This window comes from Symphodus melops (genome assembly GCF_947650265.1).
Source record: "Symphodus melops genome assembly, chromosome: 4".
In the NCBI taxonomy this organism is placed as follows: Eukaryota; Metazoa; Chordata; class Actinopteri; order Labriformes; family Labridae; genus Symphodus; species Symphodus melops.
Window position 1 is genome coordinate 13,813,473 of NC_136694.1, and position 24,813 is coordinate 13,838,285.

Consider the following 24,813-nt stretch of genomic DNA (forward strand, 5'->3'; position numbering starts at 1 on the left):
TCTCAGATCCAGCTTTTAATTCCCCCCAGAATTACACCAAATAAAAGTGTTTTGTGGCCTCCAGTTTAGTAACAAGCACCTTAATTTCACAGTCAGTAAAATCCCTCTTTTTTGATTCTGTTTACATCGTTACTTAGAAAACAGATTGCAGCATATAGCTTATTTATAGTTATTAATGGACATGGCGAGCCAAATGGCACGTGCAGCTGCATTTAGTTCCCCGTTGATATGAATGTATAAAGCAAAAGTGCGCTGAAACATGTGTGTGCACTGTTTTATACATGTGGAAATATAAGTCTGTATCTGTATCAATGTTGTGAGTATGCCATCTTTCAGTATAGAAGCTGAACAATCTTTATACATAAGGCCCCCAGTTATTAGGGTGGGCCAATTACACAAATGGATGGGCCCTTAACGCTGTGCCTACTCACAGGTGCTCAGCAAAACAGTAACTGAAGAGTCATACTTTGTTGTAAAAAGGGTTTGCAGGGAACAAAAACAGAGCATAAAAAATCATTGAATAATGCACGACTTGTCAGTGATCAGAAACTTCAGTATATAGTGATAATGTTCTGGGTGTTGATATTGTTCTAACTCTTAAGCTAACAAATATGTCAAGGGTCTATGAAATCCCACATACTGGGTACTATGTCAAGATTTTCTGGGGCAAAACAGAAGACACATGTTGCTTCATCAAACCTGAGTAAGAGTTAGTCAAAGACAGGATGATTGAGAAGGTGAGAATTGAACAGGGTGAGATAACTGGGAGTGCAATAGTTTTGCATTACAAGAATGTCACCCTCATGTTTTTGTGGTTTAGAGTGAAAGAGTGTAAATTAGCATGGCTTGCTTTCTGTGAAAGGAAAACATGCGAGGAATGCTCGAGAGACGGCCGTTTCTTCAGAGTAGGAAACCACAGAGTTAGAGAAAGAGACAGATTGAGGCTTATGTTTCATGTTTCCATCTGAAACTTCACCTGCCGACTGAAGACAAACATTAATTAAAGCAAATATACTCTGCCTTTTATTCTCATGATGAAAGTATCTACGTTCTCTCTTGTAATTTCTGCAATTTGATCAAATAAACAGAGTTTGAGGCCAGCTGTGAGTGGAATTTTAAACCTCTTCACTCAAGCTTCTTCTCCCGCCTTCAGCAGCCAGAAATAAACGATCGCCTGCCAATCATTTTGCTCAAAGAATGTCTCAGTTATGAACCTTACTTCTTTCAGCGGTAGGTTTTGGGTTTCCTAGTCTATATGTCTCCAAATTCCAGATGTAGCATTCAGTCCAGGGGTTGTAACCCTTCATTCCTTTAGACCTAATGTGGAGGTATAGCTGCACGTCTCACAAGCCTGCTATTTAGTTTGGACCTCTTGCAGGGAAGCCCCTCTACTGCCTCTCCCTTTGATATCAGTCAAAGACTGGGCAGTGTGCCGGAAGACAATTGCTGAAGAGAGGAAATGAGAAAGCCCAGAGCAGACAGTGGAGGTCTACGTAGGGACAGAAGAGAAGAGAAAAACAGACTTAGCCTTTAAAAGCCTCCAGTGATTAAAAATAGAAGAAAGGGGGCCACGAACGAGGGGCTGGATTTCTGCATTTCTCTGATGCTGGGCCAAAGGAGTGTGCATGCATCAGTGTGCATGTTTGAGTTTATGTGCATGAAAAAGTGGGATGTGGGATAGTTGGAAGTCTTACATTACCCTACAGTATCAAGTCCAGTTATTGTTTCTCTGCAGGCTGGCATGCTTTGTGCATCAGTATTGTGTCTGCAGGAGGCTATGTGATGAAGCTTGTGTGTGTTTGAGAGAGAGCAAAGAAAAGGCTGAAAAGCCTTGGGGGGATTTCCCCCAAAAAGGGAAAGCTTTTCTCCTCCCCCTCTCTCTCTCTCTCTCCTCCCTCCCTCTCTCTCTCTCTCTCTCCCCCTAACTCCCTCCCTCTCTCTCTCTCTCTCTCTCTCTCTCTCTCTCTCTCTCTCTCTCTCTCTCCTCCCCCCCCCCTCTCTCTAAGCACTCCAAGTAGCCAGAGACACAAAAAGAGAAGTGAAAGAGGAGCTTGTGGATCAACAGGCATTCTGACAATTTGTTGCTGTCTGCGCCTCACACTCAGAGTTGTGGAAGCTCTATGAAGAATGGAAGTGACTCCAGTTACTTTCCAATCAGGAAAACTCAATGTCATGTGGATGTACTTCCGTTGCCTTTTGTTGTTGATGCTCTAAACATGGCAAGTCTCTCAGCACTGAGCCCGGGGAAGCTGTCTGGGGAGGATTATCAGGACCAAAAAATGAAAAACCTTTACGTGTAAAAGAGGAGAAACTCCAGCAAAGATGGTAAAGTAAAAGTAAAGTGTTACTCTTGTGTTTCACTCTTTTCTGTTGGTTCTTTTTTGTGTCGAAGTTAAAGTGCTCTACTGACCCAGTAACTGAGAGTGTGAGCCTCCGGTTTGGACAAGTGACTTTGTTTTGTCCCTGTGGCTTTGCCAGCCATGTGTGACTGACGTTTTACAAGCTTTATAAGTTAAAAAGAGATCATTATTTTTGTTCTCTAGCAACATTATTTTCGTTGTGTGATACTTTGACGGACATTGTTTGTCCTCTTTTTTTATAAAACTTTGTCTCTCTGAAATAAAAAGTCAATGTTACTACACTCTCCAAACCTTTTTTATCCTTAGCACAGTTGGGGGGACTCTTTCACACCAACAGCACACAGCATCTCTGGCTTTGTAAGTGTCTGCACTGACAAAGGGGAGGGGGGGGGGGGGGGTTTGCACCGTTGTAAGTGCTTTCGTTCGGGCTTAATTGATGCAGATGGCACGAATACTTCAGTGAGTGGAGAGTATTTTCATGTATAAAGTATTTTAATAGTTTGCTTGTACACATAATGAAAATCTCAATTTCAAAGTTTGGCACTTTAAAATGTTCAAAACAGAAGTTGTTTTTTCAACTGGAGAGGACCAGACTAACCCTGGTGATGATTGAAATTAGTTAATAATGTCAGTGAGTGAGCCATATAACGGGAACAAGTTAGACTTTGACAATGGTTTTGTGCAAGGATGTGGCTTCTTTGATCTCTAACACTGGTCATAGCTCTTAGGGAAATAATCAAATCAAATCAAATGCAGATTAAGAGCAAAATACTGCAAACATGCTGCAAACATATCTTATTCTCTAAACCTTGCCAAAAGCACAGATTTCTTATTAACTCATATGCCTCCTCCATTTTCCGGTGTATCCAGCTTTCTGTTTATTCAGTGCATCTCTTTTCTTTATATGGACAGCAGTAAGACATTAAACATCTTCCCAGGCATGCCAGAATCATTTAGAGACAGCAGGGTAGATGTTTAAATACGTCCAGACATGGCCAACACTGTACTTTGTCCTCCCTCACAGCACTTGTTTGACCAGCTTTTACAGCCCCAGATGTTTGTTTAACTTATAAAAAGACTGATGTTGTTTTCCCTGACCACCCTCCGACTTCCAGTCAGGAGCCTGCAGAGTCTAAATTATTAGATTACTGCGCCGTGTGTGACCATGTGTGTATCTCTTGAGTAAACACTCAGCATTAAACAAAACCCAGAGTACTTGCTTGCTTGTGTGAATTGTGTTTGCCTTTAGTTACTGTGTGACAAGTACAACCAGGAGTTATTCATTCACCAGCAAGGTCAAGAGCTGATTCCTTAAGGCCTACTGCAGCTTGTATTTCTTTCTTTACAGTAAACATGACAATCTGGTGCAGAACATTTTTGTTTTCAATGTGTCTGTTGCAGTATTCAAAGTTTATTCAAAGTGAATGCAAAGCAAAGCTTGTATGAAAGTTGCTGCTGGTGTGTACTCTTGTCTTTTACTCCTCTTTGATTCAACCAAATAGAGAATTAGCCAAACAATATCAGCAAACATGTTGGGAAAAAACAAGTAAACCATTTTAGACAGTACAATTTTGTTACTTTTAATTTAGAGGTTTTTTGTTTTTTTTTCGTTCTCCACAAAGAAAACCCATCTTTTATAAAACTTAAATATTGGATTAGGAACTATAGGATGGTAGCACCACAAGGATTGATAAGAAACAAAGATTGTACGCTTCTGCTCACAGATCAATCACCCATAGAATTCGTATGATTTATTTATTTTAGTTTTGTGTCCAGCTGTTCAATGTAAGTCCCATATTAAACTGTTTTGCTCTCCTGCCTCCTCACCGCAAGCAGATATCTGCTAAAGGCTCCTCTACAATTCACCACTGAGTTGTTAACTCAGTCTGTCTATTGTTTCCTGCAAAGTAGATAGCCTTCCTCCCTAGCTGCATTAAGTAAAATGATACCAATGATAGGGCTGAGCCTGAACAGATGCATCAGATTTGCATGACGTAAAATCAAAACAAAAAGCAAGAAAGAATGTAGAATGCTAAAACAGTTTAAGAAAGATGCAGAGTCGGTTAGATTTTCTCTTTAGATACATCAAACAATCCAACACCTCCAAATATCAGTTCTAATATCTTTAAGGCTCTATAGTTGACTGTCTGACACAGCTTCAGACTCTTACAGAATAAGGACCTGCTCCATAGCAGCAGTCAGTTTGCAGTCACAGGGCATTTTTCAGTGCATGATTTTGGTTTGCGTGCATATACCTAAATCAATTAACTGTTGGGAAGTGTGTGGACATGCTATGTGAGAGCATCCACATTTCAATTGGCTGACAGTTTAGGTCCTGACCCAGCTGTAAAGGGTCACATCTGTGTGTCTCTCTCCCTCTCTCTCTCTTTAACAGCCATGGCACAGTCATCAGCAGCTCTTTCCTTTGCCTACAGCAAGTCAACATTTTTTACAATACCAGTGTCTGTGCTCCCTTGGCAAACAAATACTACTTCCCCTCACAGCTCCACTTGCTGTGACTTTGCCAAATGTGTAACCAGACCTAAAGAGAAAAACTACATAACAAGCCAGCATGATTAATAGAGAAGCATTATTACAGCCTTTTCGTCTTGTGGAGGTGTATTAACTAAATTACATCAATCTTTCTCCAGTCCAGCAAGTCCACGTTCTTAAAGCTGTCATTGAGCCTTGTGAGACATATATTTTCAGCATGTTTATTATCTCTGCTTCACAAAAGTGGGTCAAACTCAACAGACGCTCTGCAGTGTATTTTCAAATCAGAACCTTTGCCAAGCGTTCGAGGGGAAATGTCTGTGCAGTAGAGAGAGTGTCTGGGAGTCAGTTATCAGCAAGCATTGTTACTAGAAACATAGCTACTGAAACATGCTCATTTCCATCCCAGACTGTGTTTAAATCATACTGATCTCCAGACATGAGATAAGTTTGAGATTGTTTGTAGTGAAAACTAGCAATCCAACCTGTTTGACAGATCTTGATGACATCTATGATACACTCACTTCTTCAGTTTTCAATCTTTCAAATTTTTTTTCCAGTTTTCAGTTTGCAAAACAATGGGTTTAAATCTGGGAATAATTTTCCATCTTTCTGATGTCACACATTTCCAGAAGTGGAGGGTCATACTTATAGAAAACTCAAGAAAGAAGAACAGCACATGTTAGTGTTCAGTACACGCCCTATGAAAATATTCACTTCCGGATTAGCTTGAATTTGTAACTTGGTTTTAAAAAAAAATCTATGTACCAATAGGACCCTGACTTTTCTGAAATGTGTATATATTTCATTCTAACATTTTTTATCATTAAAATTTCAAAACACAAATGAGATATAAGTAAAACTACCTCGAACTACCATTAGCAGTCAAATTGACTGCATGCTTTTTACAGGGGGTGTAATTTGCTACATTTTCCTGCCCTTTTTCCTGCTCTGTTGTTGTGTTTGTTCTTTATGCTCTGTGAAGCTAAAACCTAGTTATAGTTTTACTCTAACCCCAAGAGAGACACAAATTACACGTAGAAAGAGAATGACAGCTATGGAGGCTTTAGCCTTGCTTCAGAGCCTTGATGAGGAAGATTCCGACGGAGGAGCAGGTTCAGAGAGTGATGTCTCTTGGTGTAAATAAATAAAATAAATAAATTTCATTTAATGTCCTGATGTATATATACCTATTCCACCAATTAATTCTTAGATCTTTTTATTGATAATCTAAATTATATACACATTTTGTTTGAGCAGTCAAAATGACTGCTATGGTAGTTCTAGTAGTTGCAGAATACTGGTAGACCGAGTGTTAATGAAGCCTCCCCCCAATGTAGGGATTTTCAGGAAAATCTAATGTACTGTATGTGTTAACTTTTCAATGGTGATATATGTTTCAAAGCCCTGAAATAATACTGCTACTCTTCCTGCTTTCCTACACTAGCAAGGGTTTGGCCACTTTAAAAAAAATTTTTTAAAAAAATGCTGACGTGCTAGGAAGAGAGACAACTTGTGTTTTTATTGAATGCAACAGTCCAGAGCCAATCCTGAGAACTGTATTGAAATGTAACATTTCACAACATGTTGTCTGTGCAGCTGTGAGTCACAGTTTTTGTTTTCAAAAGATGACAGTCGAGATATGTGTCTTTTTCAGACACATAGGTCGATTGTTCTTCAAGATAGTACAAGATATTGCATTTCAAGCTTTACTTTGATGATCAGGTCTTGATCATCAAAGTGCGCTTGTTTCAGGAACACAAGCACACAGACACACACACAGACACACACACATAAACACACACAAACACACACACATACACACAAACACACACACACACACACACACACACACACACACACACACACACACACACACAGAGATTATTGAGTCACTTTGGAATTCAAATCTCAGCACACAATGTTTCAGAATAGTTTGAAAGTTCAAATTGGTGGGTCCAGTCGGATATGATCACAATAGGCCGAGTCAGAAACTTAAAACATGTGCACTCTTTACCATTGACACCTTTGAGGTCTTACAAACTACAATAAAAGAATGAATAAAAGGATAAATGAATGCAAGAAACCATGCCAGATTAAAGTTCTGTTAAGGAACACAAGCACACACACACACACACACACACACACACACACACACACACCTACACACACACACACACACACACACACACACACACACACACACAGTGTTTACTGTTGAATGATGTAGCAGTTTGGTCTTGTTGAGGCCTTTTATTGGTTGAAAGGGTTTTAGATGGCTTAACTGAATGGAGAGCCCCTCTGCTGAGTTTAACAAGAGTGGATCAAACACAAAGGAAGCACTGTCACTCTGCCAAACAGGACATACTGAATGATAAAGGAAGAAAGCATGCAGAGGGATGAGCAGTAACTGTTGTCTTTTCAGAAATAATGATATTATACTCTAAGGGTGAACATCTTTTTAGGTGTGTCCCCATTAAACATGTATATGCTGCAAATACTTTGTGAGAATTTTCAAATCCCATAAAAAGTCAAAAACATTAAATGGGAAATCACTCACTTAACAAATACACTCTTCTGGGTATAACATTTTGTCATTAGTTGTCAAATTACCCTGATCCTGCCTTGACAGTGTTTAGACCGGCAAATAATGCTGAGTTGTAGGTGTGTCACATGAGACTCTTGCACATTTTTGCAGGTCCATACATGCAGAATTCAGGCTTCTACTACAGGATTTACTGGCAGCTCTTGACTAAAATGTCACTTCTGCTTATGTGTTGGTTTTGACCTGAAGGTGCGGAGACAGACTACTTTTTGTGAGACATCAACAAATCCATCCAGCATGTCCCATCAGGAGCTCTGTCCATTAAGTCAGAGTGGATCTCCTTTGTGATGACATCCTAGGTAGCTCTTATCTTTTGAGGCTTTTGTGGCGGATGACACAAACACACATTGTGCTTTACACACCTTGACAGCTTGCTTATACTGTGGCTAAAATCCGAATCCTGCTTTCTTTGGCCAGAGCCCAAGGCAATATGGAAAAAAACTGTAATTATCTGCTTAAAACCCAACACTCCAAAAACTCCCATGGGGCGAGACATGACACAGAGGGAGTCAACCTTTACAACAAATGCCTGTTGTCCAGCCTGGCATGCCAGTTCAGGTCAGCACAATGATCTTTGTTTGAGACTGAAGCTATTTCTAGGGTTAAACCACAGGCTGAGTAGGAAGGCAGAGGGAATCCCCTTGTGTTGAATGCGTAGAGGAGGCGGTGATGGAATGTGGTCTTTAACTGGACATTGACCAAAATGGACTGTCTCTGCAAGCGAAGATAACGAGTCAAGATTTCAGTTTTTTATTAAATGCTCCTTACTGGCTGGTTTTGGATGTGGAATACCTTAAAAGAGGCAGCAGCTCTTTCTGTCGAAAATAGGGAAATAGGAGTAAGATACAGTAGGCTACTCTACACTGATAAACTGTTAAAAGTATTATAATGATACATACAGTTAGACATCTAGGTTGTCTGGGTGGTGGTGAGTGTATTTCCACCAGCTGCAATAAATTGCATAGAAACTGACAACACAAGCAGCAACCCTCCACGCTCATCAAAGTCATTGTAGGCTAAATGATCTCAGTCCAGCCAAGCTATGTTTTGTTAGGTCTCAAGAGGTTCTAATATTATTGGGCAAACCACTTTGGGTGTGGAGTTTAAGTCAGGGCAGGGAAGAACATCTCATGCTGTTAACCCTTATATGAAAACTTTATCTCAGAATCATTTCAAAGAGTTTGTCATGTTAGCCCAAGTGCTAACGTAAAGAGGTTTACATTTCAAATGATTCTGATGCTGAAGTCAGTGAAGTCTTGGTTTAAAGCCTTGGTTTGAGCACAGACACTTAAATTACATACGTAAAAATGACACAATGGCAGGGAAATTAAATGTCTAAGGCCTGTACAGTAACAACATACAGAGCTGTGTTGTACATAACATGACTTCAGGTTTATCGTTAGCTTGGAGAGATACTGTTGAAGCCAGAGTTGAATGGCTGCAGTCAGTCTAAAACAGCTGTGATGCATTACCACACAAGAACCAATCTCCAAGGTATTCTGTTCCCCATTTCCTAATCTGTTGTGACAGATGTGCACAATCAGGGAAAGAAGGAATTCTTTTCCAGTGAAGACATTCAATGGCTACATGAGATATAAAGACTCTGAAAAAGTGTCCAAATATTGATGTTGTTTAACATCCAACATTCCACTGTAACTTTAACACGTTAGCTTATTGCTAAGACATTTCAAATCCATTTTTTGGACAAAACAATAAAATAGACAAAACCTGTTTTCATGTAATTCTGACAGCTAAAGAAAGAAAATTCCAATGAACTTTTCAATGATTCATAAATAAACTTTATAACCTTTGCTCCCAATCTTTCATGACTGTCCAAGATGCTAATGCAAGCATCTGTTAGCTAAACAGTCAGAGCAGTCCCAGCGCTAACCAGTGAGAGGTCTTTGAAGCTTCTGGACATGTGTTTATCCAAAGTCAGTCTCTGGTCTTGGTTAGGCCATCAAGCTAAATGAGGCCGTGGCTAAAAACAGACTCTTTTGTGGGGAGGGCAGCTCCACACAGCAGGCCACTGTGAACTGATTTCATGAAGAGCACACCTGCTGTGGTTAGCAGCTAAGACCTGTTCAGATCCAAATTAAGCTTTAAGTCCTTTTTTCTTTTAACTTTTTGGTATTTTTCCTTTTATTTCAAGAACAAAGATACATTTATTAGACAAAAGACCTACTTTGTGTGACTATAAGAACAGAAATGCTATAGATTTGCAATAGATTACCGCTGACTAAATCTAATTATAAACAAAAAAAGCTGTCCACCACCATCAACTGATACATTTATTCAAAACATTCAGAGAGCTTGATGTATTTACTATGAAGTATGTTGAGGCTTTTTTTATAAGCTACATTGGAAAAGTAGTATAGACTTTACCATACCAATGGCAGCATGGCTAACATTACAGTTTTTCTAAAAGGTATCTCAACAGCAGCTGCACAGTGGTGTGGTCTACTAACTGTAGAGGTGAGTGCTGTCTCCTCTCACCGGTTGTCAGGAGACTAACTATGTATGAACTATGTTCTCGCTGTGTATGTAGAGCTCCCCAGGTATATGCCTTTAGTCCATAGACAAGATTTTGAGGGTAATTGGTGAAACTAATTTGCCCATTTGTTTGAATGGTTGTTTGTCTTTATTTGCCTACCCTGGGATTAACTGGTGAATTGTCCAGAATGTAACCTTTCTCTCACCCTGTTCTGCACAACAAATAACATAAAGATAGATACAGTAGATGTTGTTGTTTAAACGGTAGGAATAATGGATGTATGGATGTCTCAACAACTACGTTTCCATTACATTTGAGCTGCCTCACAGAATACTATGCTTTGTTAATAAAGGACTGGAACCCTTTTAACTACTTACTTGTCCTTTTATGTTCATACATTAACGTATATTAATTGTTATTTTTTTTTTGTTTTCCTTTTGCTGTATTTACATTTATTTTGATTGATCAGTATTAAATAGTGATGATATTTATTTAACACTCAAATAAAAGGCAATGACAGAAAGTTGACTTACTTGCATTGTTGTAGTTAAAATCTACTGTATGGGCTTTTTTTTATAAGAAAAAGATCTGAGTTCAGGTAGACTGAAGCTTATCCAGAGCAGATATCTGTGCATGCACTAGTTCGAACTAAGTTTGTCTTTTGACAGAACGTTGTGTTTTTACACGGATACATCTTAATGGATGTCTGTGATGGGACTGTAAATATCTTTTTTGTGTTTTCTTTTTTCTTTTTTTTCATGTCACTTTGTGTAAGATCAGACTCAGAGACACTACAAATGCAAGACTATTAAAAAAAAACATTCCCTGGCCAGACATGAAACATATTTTGCACAATCATTCAGGACAGACTTAATCATCTCCAGATAAAGTTCAAAAACTTGAGAAGAACCACAACCACAATCCCCATCTTGATCCCCTAAACAGCAACATTTTGGATTTACCTCAAAGCCTTAGATTAAGTGTGCAGATTTGTTCACCATGTTACTGTTTTCTGCAATATTACTTTTTTTTCTGCAGGAGTTTTTTAGAGCTGATACTGCCTTTGATGACACATATAATGGATAACTTGGCTTGTAGTTTCTGAGTTTCAAACCTCTTTCATGAATTCCATGGAACTAAAGTCAAGAAAAATGGTTTATCATTCTGTATTTGCAGAGAATGTGTTACTCTGTTCAAGTAAACAACTGTGGGAACAAGTCAAGGCCCCCAACTGTGACCCCAAAAAGCCGTGTTTGATGAAACACATTGCATACTGTCTAAAATTGCTTGAATTAATGTGAGTATTGATCATCTACCAACAATTCTGATTACTATTATTAGTTCAGTACTAGAAATTATCATGAGGAAAAACAACATGCTAAGAGACCCAACCTGGTAGAGCAACTAAAGGTTCACATAACTTTATAAAATAACATTATGTTCATGCAGACACATAATTGCAAAAACACAGAAATACACAGTGGAGACATGCAATTTCTTTGAGGTTGGTGTGTATCTCTTTAAGGGTTATTGCTCATACATACGCTGCACTTTTGTACTGTACTTATTCAATGCTCGAACTGTGGCCATCTTTTTCCAGTCACATGAGATTGCTTGCAGGTTTTTTAACCTTGTCAAAGTATATTCATGTACTCGATAAAATGAAAATGAATGTTGCTGGAATTTACATAGGCCATTAAATAGCTATCCAATAAAGATTTGGACCGTATTCACAGCTATTAAACAACAGTATAAGCAGGGTTTCAGTTTGAGGGCAGCAGTATTGATAATATGAGACAGGATAGTTGGTAATGAAAGATTTGTTCTAACTAATGTAAGTGTTTCATTGTTCATGCACCTTTGATTAAGGGACATGGCAATGGTCTTTCAAAAGAACATGCAGATCACATCACTTCTTATGCAAATTAAATCATCATAACAACAGCTGAATTTTTTATGATTATAACTTGTTGAGTGTTTTTTCATTGGATCATTGCAGTTGTCATTTTATGGTTTGATTGAGCTCCTGTTGCTCTGATGTGTGAGCATTTGAAAAAGCTTTGCTCTAGTATCTACTGGATGAAAATATCACAAAAACTGTCAACAGTATAGCCTACCAATAAAGGTTCCTTCTTGTGATCTGATGTATTTTATGGTTTAGTTGTTGCTGGTTTACTTGTCAACTCTCTTCAGTATAAATTTCTAAAGATGTACTGTACAAACACAACCTCCTTCCGCTTACCACCATTTCCTTTCGCCCTTTAGAATCCAGAATCTCTGGACTCGTCCATCCAAAGTGCCCTCTCGGCCCTCTTCCCGCCTTTTGATGCCACTGCGCCCATTGTCCTTAGCCAGCTGTTTCGCACTATTGAGGAACGTTACCACGGTGATGCCTTACAGTGCCTGCTGGACTTCCTCATCCCCTCCAAACACCTGCTGGAGAGTGTGCAACAGGCAGCATGTGTGAGTACCAGTATATTTAAATGCACTCATGCACCTTGAAAGTGTTGCATATGCACACATTTTTCTGAGTATCAAGCATTTTAGTTTACACACTTTATGTTTGTCAAGTGTTGTTGTTTTATCAAAGGTACTTGTAAAGTGGTGACATGTACATGTATATATAAGACAATAAATACAATTCATGTTTAGCTCTCAAACAGTGTGGCACAACTTCCTCACTGCATCAGACTGGAGTCAGAAATCATACTTTCTGAGGATGAGATATCACAATCGATCAAGTCCCTGGTGATTTAATGTTCATCAGTACTGATGAGAAAATATCCACACCCTCTTATCATCTGCATTGGAGCTCTGGTCTGCAGTCTTCAAGTTCACAACCCAAATGTAAACCCCACCCAAATCCCCCCAGAGAGCTCTTCCTCACTAGAAAAACCCACTAGCACAGTCGATGCATATGCTCACTTACCCCTCTCAACTCAATCATACTGCAGAAAAAATTAAAGCTAAGATGGAAATTATCTGCGTTTTTTGCGAACCATCTTAAAGGAATACTTCACCCATTTGCAAAAGGCTTTGTATCATTAGAAACCTGGTAGTATTTTTGAGTGGTCTTGCATCCCACCCTCATTTTCCCCTGAGACAGGAAAGCTTCTTATTTTCTTTTCTAAAAAGGAGCCTCTGATGGGGCAAAAGTTGTCATTTAAATCATCGGAGGCTGTTTTGGTTTGCAGGGATGAAACTACATTGCTCATATTTTTGACCACTGAAGCTACACAACTATTACATAGACCTCACTCCCAGAATCCAAACTTAACACACGCCATCTTGCACGGAAGTTATGCTAACACGCTATATGGAGAAAGCTGAAAACCGAGAATGGCAAAAAAAGAGCATGTTTCAACTTTATACTGATGTGGATGAAGCAGATTTTGAAGGTCTTGTGCTCAAATCAGATGTTCGTGGCTATTTTTACAAGCCACAATATAGTGGTGAGGGGGCAGCAGTGAGGACTGGTGGTGTCAGTGTTCTCACTGTTTGCCTCTGGACACAGACTTAGAGTCCATTTTCTGCCACGAATTTCCAAGATGCCAATTACGAATCCCTTTAAGTTGCCTTCAGTGTAAACGTTTTCCAGTTGTCTATACTTAATTATTCTCAAATACTTTTGCAACTGTGCTTATACTTATTTATCTAAATTTAATGACATAAATGTATCACAATTTATATCAAATGTTGGGTAAAATCTTGAGTAGTAATACTCACAGTGTTTCTCTCTGACTTGATGGAAACATGCAACTTTGTATTACATTCTCAACAACTACACATACTTTTAAATTGAAGTAGATATCTGAAAATAATAGTATTACACATTTTTGTTCTTATGTTTTTATTTTGTGTGTACTGACACTCTCCTCTGTACTTTTAAATACAGTACAGAATGACACTGAAACTGTTCTCGTTTTATTTTCGTAGGCTGGATACTCTGATGTGGTTTTCCGCTGTGAAGGCTGGCCCCTTTGTCTTCATGACAAAACGGTCATCCAGTTGGCACCTGTGAACCCTTTGTTGTTGCGTCCTGGAGACTTTTATCTGCAGGTGGAACCTTTTGGGGAACAAGCAGCTCGCATCGTCCTCAAAAGTCTTTTTGAGGAGAGCGGTCGAGAAGTGGAGGAGACTCCCGTCCCTGAGACTTCCTATCCATGCATTTTCACTGAAGAATGGCTGCAGGACCTCAATGAAGGACGGCATGGGACTCCTCTGTCGCGCTGCTTACTTTGCACTGATCAAGGAGTGATTAAGTTACCCTGGGCTGAAATCGCCATCCCAGAGTTCTTAGACAAGCCTAAAATGATACATGCGTACCGGGAAGCTCCTCCTAAACCAAAACAGACTTCAGTTCCCTCGCATTTCAACTCCTCCACCCTCCCAGTGGAAGCCATTTTTCCTCCTTCGAAAGACAGAATGTCTGATTCTTTGAGGCCTGCAGGTTCTTCTTCCAAACTCATTAAGATGGACCAGGCAAGACGACTTCCAAAATCCTGCTCCAAACCTATAATCAAACCAGTGGGCTGGGTTTCTCCTAACACCTGGGACAGACCCAGCTATCGAGAGATTGAGGGGGATTATGTAGACCTGGTAGATGTCGCCAAAGAGAAGGACCAACCAATTCCACTAAATGCTGTTTCATTCAAACCAGTCAGACCTGCTCCACCTGTGCCACTTGGGAATCCCTCTGGACTCACGCTACAGTTTGCAGAGGGGCCATGTATACCGTGCAGCCAGAAACAGCTGGGGCATGAGCACACTGAGGAAGACTTGAAGTGTCGGTATAGGGACTCATATGTAGCAGCACTAAGAAACCCGGTGCCTTTTGAAAGAGGGAGTGTAGACCTCCTGGCTGCCCTGGAGGAGGTTGGCCTTGGTGAAGAGGTAGAATTAATAACTAAGGGTGAATTTGATCCACAAAAACATGAACTTGGAAACCTTTGTAATCCCTGTAACAAACCCATCATGAGTGAGGAAATCTGCCAAAACAGACACGAGTGTGAAATTAAACCTGAAATCACCGCACCCTATCTCAAAGACCCACTTCTTACAAGTTGTGAACCACAAAACCTAATGAAGGAACCACCCATGGCCTTAAAATCCACTCCTGGCTTGAGCTACAGTCAGAAACTTCATATGAAACTTATTTCCCACAAATCGGGACATAATCCTACTTCGCATCCAGTATCAGAAGAATGTTTGGTGAACTGTCATGACGACATTAAGCCAAATCAAAATGTAGAGGTTAAGAAGCCACCAGGGAAACACAAAGTAAAGGTCAGGTCTCTGTCCACAGTGTCAGAAACCTCTAAAGGGAGTCCACCTCTCTATAAGCTTAACAACAGGAGCAACAGTGATATCTGCCCTGAAACAATCAGCAGCATAATTCAATATAAGAGAGGGGAAATGTTGGATCAGGTGACTCAGAAGCTGGACAGAAGGAAGTCTCCCAAAAAAGGTGAGCAAAGCAGACAAGTTAAGGCGGATCTACTTGTTTGATATAATCTTTTTAACTCCCAGCCACACACAAAGTATTGTTTTTGCAGCACACACAGCCATTTATTATGATCTGATGTTCAATGCTTTGAAGGCCACTGAACATTTAAGTCAGACAGACTGCTTGGAACTGGACCGTGACCTTGGGTGCTTCAGGGAAGGCAGATCATAAAGGCTCTTTGGAAAGAGGGTTCAGAGTTCACAGAGCATGCTTGAGTATGATCTTCCTCAAGGGATACTCCCACTGCCGTCTTGGGTTCTCCAGCAACTTATCCCCTTTACTGAGGGAGTGACCGGAAATAGCATGCTGCAGCCCAAAGAAAAGAAGGGCCTGAACTCAAAGGGTGAAAAGTGAGAACAACATTCCTCTAATGAAGAGAGACAGGATAACATGCACGAAAGAAGTTCCCGCGTCTTCTGCACTCACTGGCATGTACTCTCATGCCCTCAGAGGGGCATGTGGAGATCTTGACTGGAGACATGCTTGTCATGGCCTATTAGGGAAGGGAAGAGGGAGAGTACAGGCGAGGCTTTGTTAGCTCTAAGAAGAGGCCAATTAGGATAGTAGTTGGGCCACTGCAGTGTTTTTTGTCTAGTGGAAGCCGTCATGTCCATGTTTAGCTGCAACCATGTTGATAGAGGAGTGAATAAATAATTACCAATAATGAACCAAAGAAGGTGGTTTAAGAAATCCATAACTTAGAGTGAGGAAAAGAAACAGTCTGATGGATTAAGATCACTAGAAAAAGAATAGATGCTAACATTGTCTTGCAATGCTTCACTTATACATGTTTTTTTTTTTTTTTAAACAACTGTTTGTGTTTACTGATTTTCAGACTCTCAATCATATAGGAGTGATACTCCCTCCACTACAGATGTACCGGACTCACAACTCCATAATTCAAAGAAAGAAGAGCCATCTTCTCCAGCAGTCCCAAATCCATCTGCAAGTTCTGACACGACACACTCCCTACAAACAGAGCAATCGAGTTTCAACCACATCAGTGGTCTGCTTGAACTGGGCATTGTCTGTTTACCAGGTACTTGATGAATGCTAAGCCCAGCACTGAACCCAATCATCTCTGCTACAGTAGTAGTCACACGACTTTCATGGTATTTTTCTTAAAAAATTATTTGATTTTGAGTCCATCAGGTGACATTAAAAACTCACCTTTGACCTCAGAAAAACTCAACACAAAATGATAACTCAGCAAGACCTTGACAAATACTTAGATTCCCCGTTATTGAGTGCCTTTGATTTGAGACAGAGCTCAGCAGAACTTTCATTTTGTCATTTGTCAAAGTGGGGATTTCAATTGAGTGTTCTGTTTGGAAAAAAAAAAATGTGATGAACTTTTGTTCTGTTCTGTAACTCATCAGGAAGCAGGGACAGGACAGGCAGAGCAGTGGTGGAGGTCCATTTGGGAAGAAAGGAGTGGAATTCCCCTCTTGTGACTGCCCAGAGTCTTTGTGAATTACTGCTCTACTTACACTCCATACCAAGGTACTGAAAACAATAGCAACAAGGTATCTCTATATCAAAACCTGTAATTGAGATATCTTTTTTTTTGGAGAAATCTAAGTCATGATAAGGTGTGAGTCATATTCATGTTGAGTATAGGGTGGATATTTCTTGAGTTTCTAAGCAGAAGAAGCTTTTGTTGTTAGCTTACTGGGAAGCTCCCATGCGTTTATATATAATGTAAGATCTGACCACAAGAGGGCAGCAGAGCACTATCTGAAACGTTTTCATGATCCAGATTCAAGAGTAAAGGGTTGGTGTTCAAGATAGGGTCCAAGGGCAATCTAGGATAGGGGGACCAGGGTCATCTCGGGGGCTGAAAGACGCTTTGCTCTGAGATTGTCAAAACTAGATTTGCAAATGTTAAGTTAAATCATGACATCACACTCACTTGGTCATTATAAATAAGTCTTTTGCTAAAAACAATTGTGTGTAGGCCTTTCGTATTTCAATGGAATGTTAATAGAAAAAGTGTCAAGCTCTTACGTGGAAAGAATACATTTATCAAAACACAATAATAACAAAATTCATGTTTGGAAGCTTGCAAAATATCCAATTTTAAGATCAGCTGGCAGCAGGGCTGACGAGTGCTGACCCTCTGACAGATTGTTGTCAACACTTGGCCCTGAGAGGTCAACTTACAAACACGCAGAAAGCACTGTTTGTTTATACTGGGAGTAATAGAGTCTTTGAAGTTCAAATAAAGTCATTTCACCAGATAGTTTGGCCTTGGCCTGTCCTCACTGAAGAGCCATACCAAAACACAGCGTAGCCAAGCAGGCTCCCAGCTGTCTGCTATGCAGAGTCTCGCTGGAATTAGCAGCCGTGTCTGATGAGGGCTCCTCCAAGAGTGAAGATAAAGGCCCTTAAGAGGAGGGCGTGAAAATGTGGAACAGGATGTGTGAAAGAAGAGAGTGTGGGTTTCAGAGAGAGAGAATAAAAGGGAAAAACAAGATTAGGGTTGGAAGAAGTTAGTAATTCTAGAAGTAATAAAGTGAACATGTTTAAATGCACAATAACAGTGATTGCTTTTGTAGGAAAGAAGTTCAAGAATTGGGAATGACGTTGGTCATCAATGCCAGGAAAAAGCCTCCCTCACTTCATTTCTACAAAGCTCTGCTGATGGCCCAGGTTACAAAAACAAACCTGCATGCACACGTCAGAATCAACATACTCACACACTCACCCACACCATGTCATCAGACTCACACAGGAAGAGAACAATAACAGGATTAGTCATGTGTTTCTGAAAATATAAAACATTGAACGGCGAGCTCAATTGAAGTTTGTGAAATATTTTGGTGTCAGACACATACTAAGGGCATTATTATTGTAGATCTTTTATTAATACAGGTGAAGATAAAGAGAGAGTTTGATTAAAGGGGACCAGCAATAGTGCAACATAAGTTAAATAATGAATATTTAAGTCGGTTCTGATTTTTTGTCTTTAATTTAATAAATCCCCTCTTCAGGAGCAAGCTCTCCATGCTGTCCACAGTATGGTGATGCTGGTAGATAAAGACACTTGTCCTCGACCTGAAAAACAGCCAGGAATACAGGTCAGAAATTATATTTCTTTACTGGAATTTTTTTTTACACATTTTCCCTGTTCTTAATTCGCCGTTGTGTCTCTCTGTAAGATGGACACAGTGTCATCCATGAAAGCCCTCAATAAGACAGTGGAAGCCTCACAGCTGACCTCTGACCTGGGAGGGACCTTCACTTACAGTCACACAGATTGGCTGCAGTTCCATCAGGTAAATGCACTGTCAGTCTGTGTTTAGAAACTTGCTGCAGCTGAGTTATCACAGCCCACCCTCGCTTTGCTTTACTGTGGAGTTTCCCCAGAACTGAAGTTTAACACACCCGTCTCAAACATTCATCTGTGAGTGAGTCAGGGGAGGATGTGGTCATAGTGAGAGAGTGCAAAATCCTACAAGAGCGATTTGTTAGTTTATTCACTGAATGCAAATATTACTGATCTTATAAAGGGGGTTTGTATTTAATCATTTTCATACCACCACCCTGATCTCTAACATTATAGGCTTAGATGCACTAAGGAGCAGGTCATGTACTGAGTAGATGATGTAAACAAATACAGGGTTAAAGAGTAATTTAACAGGAGCATCTTTATATCAGCCAGTTTACCACTTTGTATCCAGCATGTTGATTTAACCACACTGAACATAATAATAGTAATAACAACAACCGGCAACAGTAATAGTGTCATGAAAAATCCTTGGTATGTACAATAATGGCACAGTGTTCTTGTCCTCTGCACATTAGAGCACTGCCCTCCAGGTCAGCGTGAGACAGCAGAAGTGTGTTATGCAAAACCGGGGTTCTAATGCTGAGGTCAGCATCATAACTGGATGTAGAATAAATCTGAGGGCGGGGGGAGTACAAGAATGCAGACAAATGCAAAATGCTGTTGATTGACAGTTTTTAAAAATATGTGATGTGGGACAATTTTACTCTTTACGACCCCCCCCCCCCCCCCGAATGTAGAATACATTCAGAGATAAAGTAGGACAGAACATGCATCAAAGGAGAAACACTGGTGTATACAGTGGGCAGTCCTGTGGCCTGACTTCATGGTATCATGATATAGTTGTTAAGATGAGACGCTCCCTGCCATAGCTGGTAGCATACTGAGGTCTTGTCTTCTGTGCTTGTTGTCATCCCGAGGATAATAATCATAGTGACCTCTATATATGTGTAATAAGCATATCTCAATAGGTTTGCTCTTGGATATGTAGTGTTTCTTCACTTTAGAGTGCCAGGGTTTGTAACAAATATCACATTTGTTGTTAACTTCCACTTAATCATACATTTTAGAGGCTGCTGTCTTTCATGAATGACCTGCGGGGGGCAGACTGCTTGTTGCAGAAGGCCATCAAGAAGGTGGATGGCAGCAAAACAATGGACTCTGCACAGGTAAAATGAAATGAATGAGTGTTATGTTTATTCATTAGTGTGGGACGGGTCAGTCATGCTGATTTTTCTGTTTCTGCTACAGGAGGTGCAGCAATGCATCCATGAACAGAGGGCTTCAATGAAAGAGGTGCTGGAAGACACTCGACTGGTCACTCTGCAGAGGGAGGGAGGGGCTTCACTGGCCAGAATGAGAAAAGAGGAGTTCAGATTCCCACAGTCTGAGGACTACAGGTAACACATTATAAATAAGTCTAATTATCTTCCGAGTCTCTCCTTAGTCAGTGCGTTATGCAATATGAGGTTCAATAAGCAACCAGGAACATAATCATCAGTGTTGGTAAGTGGGCAGTAGTAGGTGGGCTTGAAGATTGTTCTTACATAGGAAATGATCACTTTATAATTGCTGATTGAACTACAGAAAAAGTCAGATAAAGGGAAGTTTTCATCCACCCTAACCTGCAATATTAACAAATCAGTTACATATTACAACACTGCCATGGATCCTTTATGAACATTGACATTGAGCTGAAGGCAGGAGCTGTCACACCACCCCACAAACTCCTGAAGAGCTGAGGTTTAGTTAAAAATGGTTTAGTTAAAAAAAATAGTAATGCCTCTCTCCATAGTAATAATAATAATAATACATTTTATTTAATGGCGCCTTTCAAGCCACCCAAGGTCGCCTTGGGTGGCTTACAGTGGATAAAAACAATACATTAGGTTAAAACCAAACATAAAAACAAACAAAAGACAGGTGTAGTGTGGAGTGAACAGTTACAGTGAGTATGCCAGTTTAAACAGGTGGGTTTTGAGTTGGGATTTAAAGGTGGAGATGGACTCTGACTGTCGTATGTGGGGGGGGAGGGAGTTCCAAAGTCTGGGTGCCGAGCAGCTGAAGGCTCGGGCACCCATGGTACTGAGGCGTGGTGTGGGGGTGACCAGCAGTCCAGCAGAGGTTGAGCGGAGGGTGCGTGAGGGGCTGTAGTGATGGAGGAGGTCGCAGAGGTAAGTGGGGGCTAGCTGGTGAAGAACTTTGTAAGTGAGGAGGAGGTTTTTGTAGTTGATGCGAAATTGTACAGGGAGCCAGTGAAGTTGAATGAGAATGGGGGTGATGTGATCAGATGATGTGGTGCGAGTAATGATCCGGGCGGCAGAGTTCTGGATGAGTTGCAGTCTGTTGATGAGTTTGGCGGGGAGTCCAGTGAGGAGGGCATTGCAATAGTCGATGCGGGAAGTGACAAATGAGTGAACTAGGATTTCGGTGCTGGACTGGGACAGTGATGGGCGGAGTCTAGAAATGTTACGGAGGTGGAAGAGGGCAGTCCGGGTGATGTTTCTAATGTGGGGAACAAATGAGAGGGTGCTGTCCAGAATGACGCCGAGGCTTTTGACTTGGGGGGAGAAGGGTACAGGGAAACCGTCGATGATGATGGGTGGTACTGGGGTGTGTTGTGAGTTGGTGAGGGTGGGTTTGGAACCGATGAGCAGGGCCTCGGTTTTGTTGCCGTTGAGTTTTAGGAAGTTCCTGCTCATCCAGTTCCGAATGTCTTCCATGCAGGTGATGAGGGAGGTGGGAGGGGTGGTGGCAGTGGGTTTGGAGGAGATGTAGACCTGTGTGTCGTCGGCGTAACAGTGAAAGTGGATCCCATGATGGCGGAGGATTGTGCCCAGAGGGAGGAGGTAGATGATGAAGAGTAATGGACCCAAGACTGACCCCTGGGGAACACCCAGTGAAACACCCGAACACCCAGACTTGTGGTCCCTTATTTGCACAAATTGTTGGCGGTCAGTGAGGTATGATGTGAACCAGCGGAGTGCAGCACCAGTGATCCCAATGCCAGCCAGGCGGTCCAGGAGTAATGTGTGGGAAATAGTGTCGAATGCTGCGCTGAGGTCGAGGAGGATGAGTATGGTCAGAAGTCCGGAGTCAGCTGCACAGAGGAGGTCATTGGTGATTTTGACTAGGGCTGTTTCAGTGCTGTGTTTTGGACGGAAACCGGATTGGAAGGGTTCATGGAGGTTGTTTGTGTTGAGGTGGGACTGTAGTTGAGCGGCAACCACCCTTTCAAGTGTTTTGGAGATGAAGGGGAGGTTGGAGATGGGCCGGTAGAGGTTGAGGTCAGTTGAGTCAGCGCCGGGTTTTTTCAGGATGGGAGTGATAGCAGCTAGTTTGAGAGTGGGGGGTACAATGCCAGTGGTGAGGGAGGAGTTAATTATATTGGTGATCATCGGAGAGATGGATGGCAGACAGGCTTTGACGAGGGAAGTGGGAAGAGGATCAAGCTGGCAGGTGGTGGTTTTAGCTTTGCGGATGAGTTCAGAGATGGTGTGATCCGATACTGGGGTGAAGTCAGAGAGGCAGCTGATGAGAGGTTGGCCAGCAGTGATCATCCAAGTTGGATCATTTGAGGAGGTGCAGGATGATGCCAGTTGTTGGTGAATGGTAGTGATTTTTGAGTTGAAGAAGTCCAGGAAAGCAGTGCACTGATCGGTGGATGTGTCTGGTGGGAGGATTTTAGGAGGCTGAATTAGGTGGCTGACCGTTGCAAAGAGGGTTCTGTTGCTGCCAGTACCAGTGTTGATGAGGTTGGAATAATATGAAGATTTGGCAGTAGTAAGCGCATTCTTATAGTGATGCAGGTGGTCCGAGTACATTTGGCTGTGAACGGTGAGTCCGGTTTTTTTGTACAGTCGCTCCAGTTGACGACCTGTGGCTTTGAGCTGGCGTAGGGCAGGGGTGAACCAGGGAGCAGTGTGATTGAAGGAGACTGAGCGTGTTTTCAGAGGAGCCATGGTCTGAAGGGCAGTGGAGAGACAGTTGTTATAGTGGGTCACCAAGTCAGAAGGGGAAGATGCTAGGGGAGGGCTGGGGTAGGAGATTTGTCGTGTTGATATGATTGATGTTTCTGAAGGAGATGGTCCGTTGTTCTTTGACTTTGTGAAGTTGGGTGTGAATGTCAAAAAGTACAGCTTTGTGGTCAGTAATGGGGAAGTCCATGATGTCAAGGTTGGTGGGGGTGATGTCAGTGCAGCAGATTAAGTCCAGTATGTGGCCTTTGTTATGAGTTGGGAGCTTTACATGTTGTGTGATTCCGAGACAGTCCAGGAGTGATGTGAAGTCGTTAGCTAAGGTGTTGGACGGATTGTCAATGTGTATGTTGAAATCGCCACATGGCACAAACAGATGTTAGTAGTGATGCAAATTCATTGAGGAACACGGTGGAGGGTTTTGGTGGCCTGTAGATGGTGACAATGATGGTGGGTTTTGGGCCTGTGATTTTTGCAGCTAAACATTCAAAGGAGGAATGGTGGGGGATAGTGACAGCAGTGACTTTGATGTTGTCGCGGTGAAGGAGAGCGAGACCTCCCCCCCTCCCTGTGGCACGGGGTTTACTGATAAAGGAGAAGCCCGGTGGAACAGCCTCATTTAGCTGGGAAAAGTCGTTTGGCTGTTGCCAAGTCTCAGTGAGGCATAAAATGTCCAGTTTACGGTCAGCAATAAAGTCAGCGATCAGCAGAGCCTTGTTACTAAGGAATCTAATGTTCAGCAGACAGAGTTTCAGACAGGTGAGTGGTGTGTATGTGGTTGCTTTGAGCAGAGAAGACAGTAGGTTGTGATTGACAGGACGGGTAGTGCGGCGGGGGGGGGGCGGGGCTCAGTAGACCAAAAGGAGCGGATGTTTGTGTTGCTGTTGTGTTGACTGTACTGAAAGTTCCGTTGAGAGCCTTTGTGGATGTGTCGTTTGAGAATGTAGTGGTGTTGTGCAGTCTGTGGCGGAGCGGCCCTGGAGAAGGTCCGTAGATGTAACATCTCTGTTACTGTCGATAGGGCAATGGAGGGTGGGTGGTGAACTGATTTGACCCTTTTTTCGGTTCTGACTGGGATGATATGTGGAATAAAGTCAGGAGCATGAAGTGAGACAGGGGCGTGGCTGTTCCGGCATACAGACAGATAGTGTACTTGACATTAAATGAAAATGAGTTATATTCATGTCTGGTGTTATATGTGTCAGACTTTACTGTTATTGGTTGCAGAGATGCTCTGGAGTCAGTGACCAGTCTGTATAACCAGGTGGAGGAGAAGCTCCACACGCTGGTGATGAGATCGAACGAGTCTCTGCAGCAGCTGGAGTTCCTCTTCAGACTCAGAGATATGGAGGCCAAAATAAGCACGGTACAACTACATTCAGCTACAGTACAGCACTGTATATGAAAATATGTGTTGAACAGCTGAGATCCATTGGCTTGGTTGATCTAAAAAAGCTCGCCAAGATATAATCCAACATTGCATAATTCTATTTTCTATCTTTCAGGCGGGGATGTGGTTTAATACAGAGGGTGAACAGAGACTTAAGGACTCTTATGAAACAGATGATACTCTGGTATTCACTGAAAAGGCCTTGCAGCAGTTTGATCTGTTTCTTAAAGAGTCTAAGGTACTAGAGCAATATTACAAAAAACATAAAAAAGAGAACATTTGCACCAATTTGGAAATATGTATTTCTAAACTTAACAATAAAATCTCTTGGATTTGTTTTCCTTGGTCACAGGAGAAGCAGCAGCAAGCCTTGACCCTAGTGACGGATGCAGAGGGAACAGTTGCCATGAGTGAATCCAGTCCTGCAGTCGATATTTTTCGGACCCTTATCAGCACTTTCAAATCCAACATGGATGATTTTATGTTGCGGGCAGAACAGAGATTCAAAGATCTGAACACACTGGTGCATGTACACCACTTCTGTGCACAGGTTTGTGCTCTGTATTTGCTTCACATGTTCTCAATAATCATACATTCCATGTTTACAACTGTTATTTCATTCTTATGCCCTTTGTCTACATATTTCTGACTGATTTTTGCAAACTTTTAATTCCAATTTGGTAAAAATCTTTCTTTCTC

The 24,813-nt window shown here is 41.5% G+C and overlaps 1 protein-coding gene across 2 annotated transcripts in view; it reads left to right on the plus strand.

The window, feature by feature from the left end:
- The first annotated feature begins 2,038 nt into the window (after positions 1–2,038).
- quob (quattro b) overlaps positions 2,039–24,813 on the plus strand; it is a 29,272-nt gene continuing 6,497 nt past the window's right edge. For both annotated transcript variants that reach the window (XM_079341227.1, XM_079341228.1), the window contains exons 1-13: positions 2,039–2,325; positions 12,218–12,415; positions 13,889–15,419; positions 16,294–16,497; positions 16,838–16,961; positions 18,017–18,110; positions 18,452–18,538; positions 18,620–18,736; positions 19,818–19,916; positions 19,999–20,147; positions 23,952–24,090; positions 24,230–24,352; positions 24,467–24,664. In XM_079341227.1, the coding sequence (XP_079197353.1) occupies positions 2,323–2,325; positions 12,218–12,415; positions 13,889–15,419; positions 16,294–16,497; positions 16,838–16,961; positions 18,017–18,110; positions 18,452–18,538; positions 18,620–18,736; positions 19,818–19,916; positions 19,999–20,147; positions 23,952–24,090; positions 24,230–24,352; positions 24,467–24,664 (3,066 nt within the window). In that variant the 5' untranslated portion in view covers positions 2,039–2,322. The remainder of the gene's footprint in view (positions 2,326–12,217; positions 12,416–13,888; positions 15,420–16,293; positions 16,498–16,837; positions 16,962–18,016; positions 18,111–18,451; positions 18,539–18,619; positions 18,737–19,817; positions 19,917–19,998; positions 20,148–23,951; positions 24,091–24,229; positions 24,353–24,466; positions 24,665–24,813) is intronic.